The sequence below is a fragment of the Pogona vitticeps genome, chromosome 5 (genome assembly GCF_051106095.1).
Source record: "Pogona vitticeps strain Pit_001003342236 chromosome 5, PviZW2.1, whole genome shotgun sequence".
In the NCBI taxonomy this organism is placed as follows: Eukaryota; Metazoa; Chordata; class Lepidosauria; order Squamata; family Agamidae; genus Pogona; species Pogona vitticeps.
In genome coordinates this window covers 83922263-83936035 of record NC_135787.1, presented here as the reverse complement: position 1 = coordinate 83936035, position 13773 = coordinate 83922263, and the positions used below count along the sequence as shown (strand labels likewise).

General features: G+C 42.9%; 2 protein-coding genes across 3 annotated transcripts in view; both read right to left on the bottom strand.

The window, feature by feature from the left end:
• DHX15 (DEAH-box helicase 15) overlaps nucleotides 1-13773 on the bottom strand; it is a 382063-nt gene that overhangs the window by 244292 nt on the left and 123998 nt on the right. The gene's annotated exons all lie outside the window — the stretch shown is intronic.
• The window catches only part of CCDC149 (coiled-coil domain containing 149), a 111012-nt gene that overhangs the window by 34357 nt on the left and 62882 nt on the right, over nucleotides 1-13773 (bottom strand). For both annotated transcript variants that reach the window (XM_073001103.2, XM_020780424.3), the window contains exons 7-8: nucleotides 13134-13206; nucleotides 427-511 (exon numbers count right to left, since the gene is read on the bottom strand). In XM_073001103.2, coding sequence (XP_072857204.2) covers nucleotides 427-511; nucleotides 13134-13206 — 158 coding nt within the window. The remainder of the gene's footprint in view (nucleotides 1-426; nucleotides 512-13133; nucleotides 13207-13773) is intronic.

The following is a 13773-nucleotide window of genomic DNA, read 5'->3' as shown; positions in this document are numbered from 1 at the left end:
TTTCTAAGGGAGACTGAAAGGTAGGATGTAACTTATGTTATGCAAGAGGATTTTGGTCAATGTTTCATATTTATTAAACAAACAATATTGTCACCTCAATCTGCATTTCTCCACCCTGACAGCTAACGGTGTAAGGCAAGTACAGAGAAATGAACAATGTGATGACAACTTATCCCATGTTATATTACACCAAACATTATAAGAAAGTGGAAGAGATACAGAGCAGCAGCAGCAGCCCTGGTTTGAATATCTATTTCTGTTCTGACCTGTGGGAGGTATTAAGGGGATTGTACTACCTGGCAACTAAACATTCTTTAAGCCAAGGCAACAAAATCTCTGCTGTTTTTACTGTAGCTGCACAATACATCTAGAATTTGCCTTTTTTTAAAAAAAGGAAAAGTAAAGTCAGTATCTCTATACAGTTACCTTGCTTTGCAGAAAGGACTCCTGTTAACGCACTGCTATTTGACTTATTATGAGACTTGGAATTTTTTCTTCTCTCTAGAGCATTCTAAACAAATGAACAAAAATCAACCAAGAAAAGTTGGTCATATATAAACATAGTGAGTATGGAATGCAAAAAGCCCCTCTATTTTTTAAGAAAGAAGATATTGCAGTACCATAGTTTCCATTTATTTCCTAGGTCGAAGCCCTTCAAACTTCTCATTACATTAAGAGGCCTGCACAGTGGTGCCTCGCCAGACGATTGCTTCGCAGGACAATTAATCTGCAAGACAACTGGATTTTGCGATCGCTGTTGTGCTTTGCAAGATGATGTTTTCTATGGACAATTTTCACAAGACGACGATTTTTCCCCATTGGAACGCATTAAATAGATTTCAATGCATTCCAATGTGGAACCGTGTTCTGCAAGACGATGTTTTCTATGGCCAATTTTCACAAGACAATGTTTTTTCCATTGGACCACATTAAAATAGATTTCAATGCATTCCGATGGGGAACTGCGTTTTGCAAGATGATGTTTTCGCAATATGGCGTTTTTCGTGGAACAAATTAACATCGTCTTGTGAGGTATCACTGTATTTTTTTTCCTTTGTCTTGGCATATGTACAGAGAAAGACAAAGAGAATGCACATGCCATATAAGAAGTAAAATATATCCTAATTTTCATAAGTTACTGTAGGTAGCTTCTTAATCTTGTAGCTTTATTTCAAAATAAAATTAAAGTCTGTGGGAAAGATGTTAATAAAATGTTTGGTTACATAGAAATTTGGGAACCAAGTTTGTCCAAGAGGTCTCAAATGGTTTTTAAACAATCAAACAAACAGATAGGTTACTTACCTGTAACCATGGTTCTTTAAGTGGTCCTCTGTGAATTCACACAAGTGGGTTAAGATAGCGCCTGTGCTGGTCCTCTCAGAATATCCTAGAGCTTTAGAGAAAAAGTAAGTTTAGATAGCCCCTATAGCGCATGCTCCGCCCATCTCAACCTCAGTTCCAATTGTCTGCCACAGTAGCCTGAGCTTAGTCTAGATTTAGTCAGTGACGGACAGTGGGGAGGCTGGGTCTGATGTGTGAATTCACAGAGGACCACTTGAAGAACCATGGTTACAGGTAAGTAACCTATCTTTCTTCAGCGTGGCCTCTGTGAGTGCACACAAGTGGGTGACTAGCAAGCTCACTTACCGGAAGGAGGGCCGTCACTGAAGAAAGGGTGTTAGAACCGCTCTCCCAAAGTTAGTCTCTTTCTTGGCCTGGAGGTCCAGTCTATAGTGTGTAATGAATGTAGGCACATAGGACCAGGTGGCTGCTCTACAGCAGGGCCGTAGATATAGCAACAGCTCTGGTGGAGTGAGCCTTGAGACCTTCAGGGAGAGGTTTGTTCTGTAATTCGTAGGCAAGGACAATAGTAGAGACCAACCATCTAGATAAGGTGGAAGAAGATGCAGTTGTCCAAAGAAACAGAGGAACAGTCTATGTGCTTTACGGAACTCCTTGGTTCACGTGACATAATATGACAGAGCCCTTCTGACATCCAGGGAGTGGAGCATGCGCTCAACATCAGAAACAGGATTTGGAAACAATGTTGGCAACACTAAAGGCTGGTTAACATGAAACTCTGAAACAACCTTGGGCAAAAACAGAACATCAGGGTACAACATAACTTTGTCCTTAAAAAACTGTAGGTAGGTAGGATCAGAGTGAAGCTCAGCTAGTTCACTTGCTCTGCGTGCTGAAGTAATGGCCACCAAAAACAGAGTCTTGAATGACAAGAGGTGGATGTCACAGGATGCCATTGGTTCAAAGGGTTGTTGAGTAAGTGAGTGAAGAACCTCTTGCAGAGACCATTGTGGAACAGGTTGTTTAACGGGTGGTCTTATATTGGACAGACCTTTCAGGAAGGCCTTAACAGTTGGATGAGAAAATAGTTTTGATGAGTCTGAGTCATGAGGTTGATAAGCAACAATAGCTGAAATGTACACTCTTAAAGTAGAAATGGACAAACCAAAGTCAAATAAGTGTCATATATAGCGAAGAAGCATAGCTAAGGAGACAAGTGAAGACTGTAATTGATGAGTCTCAGCAAATTTGAGAAAATTCTTCCATTTGTACTTGAAAAGAAGGGTGGTGGAAGATTTTCTAACCTTCTCTAATACTTCCTGAATCGATGGGAAATTCTCCAGGCTATCAGGTGGAGTGGCTCCAGATCAGGATGGAGAATTTTCCCTCATCTTGGGTGAGTAGATGTGGAAGCAGCAGAAGCCTCATTGTATCTAAAGCCATCGTCAGCAGAGTGGAAAACCATGGTTGACGAGGCCACCATGGAGCAACAAAGATTGCCTCTGTCTTCATTTGTAGTGCTCTGATCAATGCCCCCTGGATGAGAGGAATGGGTAGAAACAGGTAAAGTAGATCTGCCTTCCATGGGATCATGAAAGCATCCCCCACAGAGTCCTTGCCCCGTCCGGCACGAGAGGCATAGCTGATGCACTTCTTGTTTGTGAGGGATACAAACATGTCCACTGTTGGTGTTCCCCATCTGTGACATAGACTTAGGAAGACCTTGTTGTCCAACTCTCACTCGTGAGTCTGGCCGTGAAGACGACTTAGTTTGTCTACCAATTCGTTGTCTGTCGTGGCCATATGGATGGCAACAGGGAAGATGTGATGTTGGCAACACCATTCCCATAGGTGCACTGCCAGGAATAGAAGAGACATGGAGCGAGTCCCTCCATGTTTGTTGATGTAATACATGGTTGTGGTGTTGTCTGTGATGAGCTGTACACCACAACCCTGTATCAGAGGTAGGAATGCTCGGAAAGCCTTTATAACCGCCAGTAGTTCCAGATGATTGATGTGGACCGTGGACTCTTGACTGGACCACCGAGCATGAATTTGATATCTCCCGCAGTGTGCTCCCCATCCTGTGGGAATCGCATCTGTAGTGACTTGGCATGTTAGTTGCAACTGCCGGAAGGGCCTGCTGACGGACAGACGTGGAAGAAATGTGCACCACTGCAACTATTGTGCCAGTTCTGGTGTGACACACAGTAGCTTCTGTGGACTGTCTGTTAATGGGTTGAAGTGAGTGATAAGCCATGATTGAACAGCATGCAACTTCAAATGAGCATGAGTGACTGCAGGCATTGTTGAGGCCATCAGTCCCAGAAGATGCTGTGCGTGTTTTGCTGTGACCTTTGCATGTGGTCGAAACTTGTGAATTGCTGCGTTGATTTTCCTGATGTGCTCTGGTGGCAGGAATATGTGAGCCTTGACAGAGTTTAGTCTTGCCCCCATGTAGTCCACCACCTGTGATGGGATTAGGTGGGACTTTTTGTAGTTGATCGACAGTCCTAGAGATACGAGAGTGTCGAGGACAAAGTTGGTGTCCTTTATCACTCTTTTCCTTGGAGGGAAGACAATCAGCCAGTCGTCTATGTAAGGATAGACTTGTATCCCGTGAACACACAGATGAGCTGCCACAGGGACCATACATTTGGTGAATGTCTGTGGAACTGTTGACAGGCCGAACGGTAGGGCGAAGCATTGGTAATTGGTATTCTGAAAGATCAGTCTGAGATATTTCCTGTGGTCTGGATGGATGGTGATATGAAAGTAGGTATCCTTCAGATTGACCACAACAAACCAGTCCTTTTCCTTTAACAGGTGAATGATGGATTCCAGAGTCACCATCCGGAAGCGACATGGATGAAAGTAGGTGTTCAAATCTCTCAAGTCTAGGATGGGTCTTAAGCCTCCGTCCTTTTTGGGTACCGCAAAGTACCTGGAGTAAAACCCGTTCGCCAGATCTCAAATGGGAAGTCTTTGAATGGCATGTTTTTGGAGCAAGGTGAGAATCTCTTCTAAAACAGGATCGAAGGAGGTAAGCTTGACCTGTCCTAGAGGAGGTAATTCTGTAAATTCCAGACAGTAAGCGGACTGTATAATGTTTAAGACCCAGGAGTCTTTTGTGATAGCTAACCAGTTCTGTAGAAAGGGTGAGAGACGAGTTGTGTGAGTGACTTCCAATGGTGTTATTTCCAAGTCAAAGGTACTGCTTATATTTTTTTCCCTGTTGGTTTATAGGATTGTCTGTGTTGACTAGTCTGAGGCTTGAAAGTGGACGAGAATGCTTGTGGTGATCTAGCCTGACCCTGATTTTTGAAAGAATGGTAAGGTTGAGATGCTGATGGTTGATAGGATTGCTGGGGATATTTGGTATGCCACTGGAATTTGGAGTATCTGGGTTGTTGCTCTATGGTGTAAGACTTTGCGGTCTTCTTGCTCTTGTGCAGGTCTCCAGGATGTCATCTGTTTTTTCATTGAAGAGATCGGATACATTGAAGGGTAAGTTTTCAACCCTTGTCTTAATATCATCCATTATGTTTGAAGAACATAGCCAGGCATGCCTACGTAAAGTAATATTAGAAGTCAGGGTTTTAGCTGCAGCGTCTGCTACATGATAGGAAGCTAGTCTCTGATGCTTTCATAGACTCAAAGCTTCAGCATGAGCATTGAGGCACAGTTGTCTAATTTCCTCAGGAGAAACCTCTAGGGCAGGTAATACACAAGCCCGTAATTGTCTTTGATATGCGCCCATAGCGACAAGGTAATTGACCACATGTAAGACAAAAGTAGTTAGAGAATACATCTTTCTCCCCAGAACCTCTCATTTCCTGCCATCTCTATTGGTGGGAGTGACATGACCCTTGCCCGGTGACTTTGATGAGCTTGACTCCACTATCAATGAGTTTGGAATAGGGTGCTTAAGTAAGAAGGTCGTCTCTGGTCCATGGACTCTGTAGAGGTTCTCTGTTCGATGAGACACTGGCAGAGAAGTAGCTGGTTGAGCCCAATGTTCTTTAATTAAATCCATAAGGGCAGGTATGTATTTTAAACTTAGAGGAGGAGATCTCTCTTGATTAATGTCCCCAAAAATCAAGTCCTCTGTGGGAGCAGGTGGTTGCTCTGTATTCATTTTCAAAGTTTTAGCCATGCGAGACACCATTTGAACGTGTGAGGAGAAATCCTCAGAGGGGAAGGAAGGACGGTTATCAGCCGCATCTGATTCTAATGGATCACCTCCTCCTGGAGTTTCCCCCGAAGCCTGGGACAGAGCATCTTCCTCTTGTTCAGAGATGCATGAAAAAGGTGGTTGCTCTTGCTCAGAGCTTACAGGGCAGGATGACTTTCTAGAGCTATGCTTCACCAAGTCTGTATGATGAGACAGTTGACAAGTGAGCAATGAGCCCTTTGATGTCGAATGTTCAGTGTCCTTTTGACCGGGAACAGCAATTGTCTTGTGAGAATGTTTAGTCAATTTGTCAGCCTCGACATCGAAGTGTCTTCGGTGTCGATGTTTAGTATGAGGAGAGCAAGAAGGAGAAGATGAGGAGGAATATGCATAACGGCCTCTCTTCTTTTTCCTTCTGTAGTCACTTGATGTCGATGATGAAGAAGATTTTGATCTATCTCGTCAACATCGACACCTAGACTTCTTGCGGGCGACCTTCTACTCAGAATCAGAGTTGGAGTAATCCCAACGACGTCGACAGTGAGATCAGAGTCAGCTTCAGAATGCCTGTGTTGGCGCCGAGAGTCCTTTGGGAGGACAACCAACTTCTGTCAAGAGTCTCGATGTCAGGCAGAAGTAAGATGTTTTTTCTTGGCTGGCCTCTTTCTGGGTGGAGAGTCAGAGTGTAAGGAAATCGACTCTGACTGAGGGGTCAATGATGTCCGCCTAGTAGACACAGGGCTAAGAGGGGCAACAGCCAAACTAGCGAGAGATTGAGCTAGTTGGCTTGCAGTAGGAGACTGCACAGCGTCGAGAGGCAAATTTTCCTATTGGCAAGCAGGCAAAGATACTGCTGCTTCAGAAAGGGATTCACAGTCCCGGGAGGAGTTCTCTAAAATAGGAGAAGGAACTGACGCCGAAACCGGTGGTATATTTAGAGACTGGTCTTTAGGTCTCTCTTTAGCCTTAGTGGATGTTTTCTTCTGTTTCAGGTCACCGGTAGAACTGGATGAAGCAGAGGTACGTTGTTTTTTTGGAGCAGGTTTTTTCTTAGGCTGTTCAGTAGTTTTAGCAGTGGATTTTGAAGCAGAAGGAGCTGGAGAAGCAACACTCACTTCCAATCTAACTGAGGGAGTCAAGGTAGACTCCATTTCTGAGGGTTGAGATGCAGAAAGGGTTTTATCCCAGAGAAAGTATTTAAGTCTTTGTTGCCTAGCCTTCAGAGGAGCCTTTGTAAAACTTTTGCAATGCTTACAAAGGTGGGGCTGATGACTTTCCCCCAGGCAAAAAACACATAAATCATGCCTGTCTTGAAAGGGCAATTTGTGGGAACAAGATGAACACCGGCTGAATGGTCCTGAGTGTGACATATAGTGGTAATGAGAATAGGAAGTCCGTAATTCAATAATTGGGGGAATGAGGCTAACGTGTGCCGCGGCGGCGATGGCCAGTCTAAGCGCGGGAAAAACCCAATCAACAATACGTGCAGGAGAATCCAGTAGAATAGTCAAGCAGTCTGATATCAGGGGCACCAGAAAGGGCGAAAATCTCAGGGAAAAACGCGTCAAGTACTGAAAAAATATAAAATAAAATCATAGCTCTAACGAGAGGTCCCAACTCCAAGGCGGAAAAACTGGAACTGAGGTTGAGGTGGGCGGAGCATGCGCTATAGGGGCTATCTAAACTTGTTACTTTTTCACTAAAGCTATAGAATATTCTGAGAGGACCAGCGCAGGTGCTGTTTTAACCCACTTGTGTGCATTCACAGAGGCCACACCGAAGAACAATGGAATATGTACTATCATTTAACACAGAGTAGTTACCAAATTTAATACAGACTGAACCACAAGCATGTGTGGAAGGTAGCACATGTATGCAGTTCCTCTTCATTTAAATAATTCTGCAAAACATCCCAGTACAGTGGTGCCCCACTTGACGATGATAATCCGTTCCAGGAAAATCATTGTTAAGCGAAATCGTCGTCAAGTGAAAAAAAAGCCCATTGGTATGCATTGAAAACAGGTTAATGCATTCCAATGGGGGAAATACCTGATCGTCCAGTGAAGATCCTCCACAGGGCGGCCATTTTACGATCCCTGTGTTGTGAAAAATAGGTCCGAAAAACAGTGGGGAGCCATTTTGCGAACCGCCCATCAGCTGTTTTTAATCATTGTCCAGCGAAAAAATGGTTCCCGAAGCAGGGACCGAAACGATGTAAAGCGAAAAAACCCCATAGAAACATCATTTTGCGATCGCTATAGCAATTGCAAAAAAGTCATTGTAAAGCAATTTCGTCATCTAATGGGGTCATCGTCAAGCACAGCACCACTGTACCTTGCTCTGTTAGTAGAACCTGGAGACTGATTTACAGTTGAGATACCATGTTTATTTTGGTGTGTTTTTTTACAATTACTGAAATCCATTGGAGTAAAGCTGGGCTACATAAGGCTAATGATGTTGTCAGCCACATTCATTTTGCAGAATTATAAGTTTCTGATTCATTCTCTCAAGGTTTTGAGGGTTATTTTGATGCTGTAGGAATGAGGGAAGTGGTTCTTGTCCCTAAAAAGCACCGTTGCTCTGACTGGCAGTGAGACCAAGATCAGCAACAGTGATTTCTGCAAACTAAAGACTTCCATGGCTGCCAAAGGCTTCCTGATCATAAAAGGTTCCCTAAACCAAAAGGGAGACATAGTCACAGCTGATGATGTCAGCAGCCTTACATGGCATAATACAAGCAAAATGTACAATCCTTTCCAGACAGAGCATTTTTGAGCAGAGCACAAGAAACTAAAACTGAAAGAGAGAGAAGAGTTACACCAAAAGAATGAATACACAAATAAAAGCTGTGATTGGGGTTTATCGGTCAATAAAAGCTCATCTGATGAGAAAACTTCTGTAAAGGCAAAAGCAAAGTACTTGGGCAGAGGTCTAAGCTGAACTAGAAGGATATTCCAGATGGGAACTGATATACCAAGGTCTTACTCATGGTGGACTCTAAGCAATTTTTAGACCCAGCTTGAATCTGCAATCTTTCTCCCTAGAAGACCTTGGCCTCAGGTAAGGATGACAGAGAATAAGTGGTATATTATTTGTGCCTGTGAGAGGAATCGGCATTCCGCAAGCCAACTGAAAAAACAGTGGTGTCCCAAACAACAAATTGTAGCTATGAAACTGGATCTCAGATTATGCACCAGAAGCCTTCTCTTGCTCTGTGCCAGATTTGGGGGCCTTTAGGCAAAGAGTTTTCGAGTTGTCATAAAAAAAAAAAAAAACTCTTTTTACCCGTGCAGATGCAAGTAACCAGAAATATACAGCCACTGAAAGATGAGGCATTGATAAGACAAAATTTGCATACCTTAAAAAAAATCTCTTTTGGCCACTTTTTTTCTTACAAAATGATTGAGCCATTCATGGCTCTAATTCAACATTTTTAATTATTGCTTTTACAGTTTGAAAACCACTGAAATCTGCTCGCTATCTATAACTTTGAACATTTTAACCTGACTTATTTGCACAGTCAAGCATTCTGACCAATCAGAATGTGGCTCACAGACACGTATCTACGGATACGCGGCAAATTCTCTTTTCTCCACCCCGCCCCCTTTGTTCCTCGCTTTGTGGGGGGAGCAAGCATTGCGCTCGAGGCACCGCTGAATCTGCCAGGAGCAAAGCCGCACTGCTGCCACTGCAGTGCATTAAAAAGAGGTGCCGTGTGCGTGTGAGAAAGAAAAATATTTCTCACGCAAGGCCTGCAAAGGAGGAGGGTGTCATTTATGCAATGGGAGCTTTGCAAAGAGAGCCAACAAACTGCTCGGAGGTGCACGGAGGAAGGGGCGGGGTGTTAGGGGAGGCGGAACAGAAGGAGAGCAAAAGAGGCCCGGGCACACTGGACGGTGTGCCAAGCGGGGCACCCCAACGGGAAGGGCCTGGCATCACTCCCCCATCCAGGTCAGGCACTTGCATTCCTGGAAGGAATCAGCTCACTCAGCTCCCCCGCCTGCCCCGGCACGGAATGGAGCAGGCAGGCAGGCAGGGGAGGAAGCGAGGTGGGCAGACGGGCGAGGCGTTTGTGTGAACCCACACCTGCATGTCCAGTTCTGAGCACAGTTTTCTAGGAATAAGACCTACAGAACTTAAAAGAACGTACTTCTGAATAGCATTTAATTGGCCCATGCTGTTTATAGGCTGCAGGCAGCTATACAGGGCAAGTGTCACAGGCCTGTCACTTTTAACCCTGCTGTGGTGTTCAATGTGAAAGGAATGGCCAAACCATTTTAAATCCACCCTGTGAAAATATTTAAAAAGATCATTTCAGGAGCCAGGGACATACTGAAATTCTGATGCAAATGCACCCCTCTAAAACGTCTGGCAGAAACTCTCTCCTGATTACTCTTCGCAGCCAGGCTTGCTGGCAGTTGATTTCAGCCTCCTGCCTCTGTGCTTTAGTATATGAGGACAGATCCTCATGATTTCATATGCTTTTTAGAATTAATCCTCTCTAAACCACAGTCAGATCATAGAACCCATTTACACCCATAGACTGTACCACAGAAATCAGTGCATGGCTTTGTGGTGATGCAAAAACATGGATTTTCATGGATCAACATGATTTTTCTGCAGGACCATCCCCAAACCACAGTCCAGTCATCTGAAGCAGTGCCCACAGACTACAAGACAGAAATCATGGGTGCCAAATCATGGCTTTGCAATGGTGCCAAAGAACAAACCAAGGCAGAGATATTCATGGATCCACATTATTTTTCTGCAGGATCATCCCCAAATCACTGTCCAAAGGAGGGCCTCCAGGAAGATCTCAAAAAGCAGACGGAGCTGGGTGTCATCAGCACCCTAATGGTACCTCACCACAAAATTCTGGACAGCCTCTTTCAGGTTTTTTTAAATGTAGATGTGAAATAGTATGGGGAATCATGGAACCCTGGGACACTCCACAGGCCAAGGTGTTGAACAGGGGTCCCCCAGCACCACTACCATTCCCCAAGTGACACTAGGGAAGGGAAAATCTCAGAAACTGACTCCTTTTTTCATCAGATCCCCACTTCTCACCCAAATAAAAACAATTGTCAGGGCTGTTTTTCAACAAGTATGAAAGGTAGTGAGCTGAAGAGGGTATCCCGTAGACCAGGGATCCTCAACCCCCAGTCCGCAGCCCCGTGCCGGTCTGTGGGCTTCCTGGAATTGGGCCGCAGAGACACATCTCCACCTGCACGCATGGTGGGTGTGTTGCGCTCTCACTGGGCATGTCATGCTCATGCGGGGGTGCCCCCCCAACTGGTCTGCAGTACCAAAAAGGTTGGGGACCACTGCCTTAGACCCTCTTGACTGCTGCCATTAGAGTTGTCAGCATTCAGGCCGCCCTTCACTATGTAAAACTTGGCGTCCTTTTTCCTGGTAGCAATGCGGGCACAATATTGTGCAGCAATATTGAACAATTTCCTGCCTTTTTGAATTATGGGTACAGAAGCACAAGAGCCCACATTCATAAACCAGAAGTTTTTTAAAAAATTGAATTTAGATATAATTGAGTACTACTATAAAGGTGAGCTGTCCCTTCCTGGTGATATTTGAAACAGAATCTGGATGACTATCTGTCGGAGCTGTTGACAATGCTCTACATGGAGTTCCCTTTCAGAAACAATGGGACAATTCAGCTGGTCCAAAGCTCTGTAGCAAAAATGATTGGTTGGACCCAGTGATATGACACCTTCTTATATAGCAACCATTTCTGTGCTGAAGTCGAAGTGCTGATTTGTAATATTTAGGGGTGATGCTCTGATTCCTGGAGAGTTCAAAGGGATTATGCTGAAAAGAAACTTGAACTAATGTTTGGCATTCTTAGATTCTAAAGAACTAGAAGAGTCTGGTTGGTACGCTGGCTTGGGAAATGTTCAAACTTAAACTACTCTTCAGATTTTATATTTGAGGGTCTGGAAATTTGCAGCCCCTAGATTTTGTCCAAAATAATTTTGCCCATTTACTGCTGGTAGTACCCCCTTTCACATTATCACCTCTAGCTAGACTTGAATTATCACTACTTTCAATTATTTCAATCATGACTTTGATCTACAAAGCAATCATTAATTACTGTCTGAACATTATTTTTCCAGGTCTGCTAATACTGTATTTACATACAGAGAGATAAGATCTCAGAGAGCAGTTTTGTATGGATTTCAGTTGCTAAACTTGGAGTTTCAGAACCTCAGAAATGAGAAGCCTCTTTTTATGTACAGCTAAGCCCTCAATAAAGCAAAGGCTGCTAGATCTGAGCTTTCAAACAGATGTAAGATTACTTGGCACCTTGAGAGCCACTGTTTTTTATAAATGGATTTCTCCTCTCCTGAGTTTTCCCATCTTATTTTACTGATATTATAAATTTTGATCATAGAAAGGCCTCTAGTAAGGCACTTTGAAAAATACTGCCACTTGCTGCGTTGGAAGGCCACTATAACCAAGCATACAAAGGGACCTCTTTTGTGATGGTAAGGCTGTTGAGGAATTGGATAGCATGATACTTTGGTGTCCTGTATGTGTAGCTGAGCATGAAAATCTTTTGAGGGCCATCTCAGAACTAGCCTGACATCCTCCATATACTGTACTGGACCACAAATCCCACTGCCCTCTAAACAGTGCAATGAAAGATGAGGGGATTACAATTTTAATCTAGTACATCCTTTCTCGTTTTCTTATTGATATTTCTGTCTTATGTGGTTTTAGGGGGGATTTGTTTTTTCATTACAGCATCACTTCTATCTTACTGCACAGTCCCAGGTTGCCCCCAGAAGAATGGAATGGTAAACCACTTCTGAGTACTCTCTGTCTAGAAAATCCTATGTCAGAATTGACTTGACAGCATATTATTATTATTATTATTATTATTATTATTATTATTATTATTATTATTATTATTATTATTATTATTATTATTATTATTATTATTATTATTATTATTATTATTATCATCATCATCATCATCATCATCATCATCATCATCACCACCACCACCACCACCACCACCACCACGACCTTAGACACTTAGTTGATAGATGGTGTGTATATACTGAACTAAATAATATACAAATAAATGCTGCATTGCATTCTAGACTGTGGGTTCTGCCTCTGAGCAGGAGGCTGAAATGGATGACTCTGCAGAGCTCTTTCCATGCTATAATTTAATTTGCTCAAGAGGAACTTTCCAGGAACTTTCCACAGTAACTTCTTTTGTAGCAAATCTATCATCACAGAAGGAAATGTTAAAAGAAGTTAAGCAAAGAATGTGTAATTCTACTCTAAGAAGCAACTGATTAGTCTTTTCTATATGGCAGGTAATTTTAATTCCAATAAGAAATGAATTAATTAAATCCCAATACTTGCATAATATATGATGTTCAAAACTCCCAAAACTCTTCTGCAAAAGTATACAGCTGAACTGAACATTACCCAATCATATTTCATAACCAATTGTACTTTACAATCACTTTACAACAAGTAGCAGTCGTCCATCCCCACCCCCGAGCATTTCTTTGAATGAATTAATGTATATTCATATCCACCAAATCTTTGGATAAGCATTAGAAATGAAAAACAAAACAAAATCTGTGTTATAAAATATACATTACATTGTAAAAACAAAAACTACCTTATATTTCACAATATTTGATTTCAGAATGTTGACCTCTTCTTGCATTTGCTTTAATCGCTCATGAAGGTACCTGGGAAGTGAAAAAAAGAGATAGTAATGTATTGCTCTGATGCATCTGTATTCCAGAAAGCACCTGCAGAGAGATCAATCAATCAATTCTTTATTTACATTCCTTGGACCTATCATACAGAGAAGTGGACAACCCAGATCCACACAGTCTCTGCAATACGTAAAAACATCAAACATAGACATAAAACTAGTTTTTTTTCTGATCGGTCAGGGATGTTTTCAATCAATAATCTGAGTTCATGCTACTGAATAATGCAAGCAGCGGAAAAGCATGTGGTCCATGGATGCGGCCTCGCCAAGGGAGCAGGAACACAGCCTCTCAGCAAGTGGGGCATTCCTGCACTTCCCTTCAAGCATAGCAAAGGGGAAGGCAGCACGCCTCGCCAGAGTAAAAGTTCTCCTAAACCCTTTTACTTCCAGAGATGTTAAATAATTAGCTGGTTCTATAACATTTTTAATATAGGCCCTTACCATAGTGTTTTGTAGGCTGGAAAGATCTGATTGGCGCTCAGTATCCTCAATTCTCTGCTTAACAGGTGTTGGGTTTTGTTTTTTTTTTTGCCTGGTC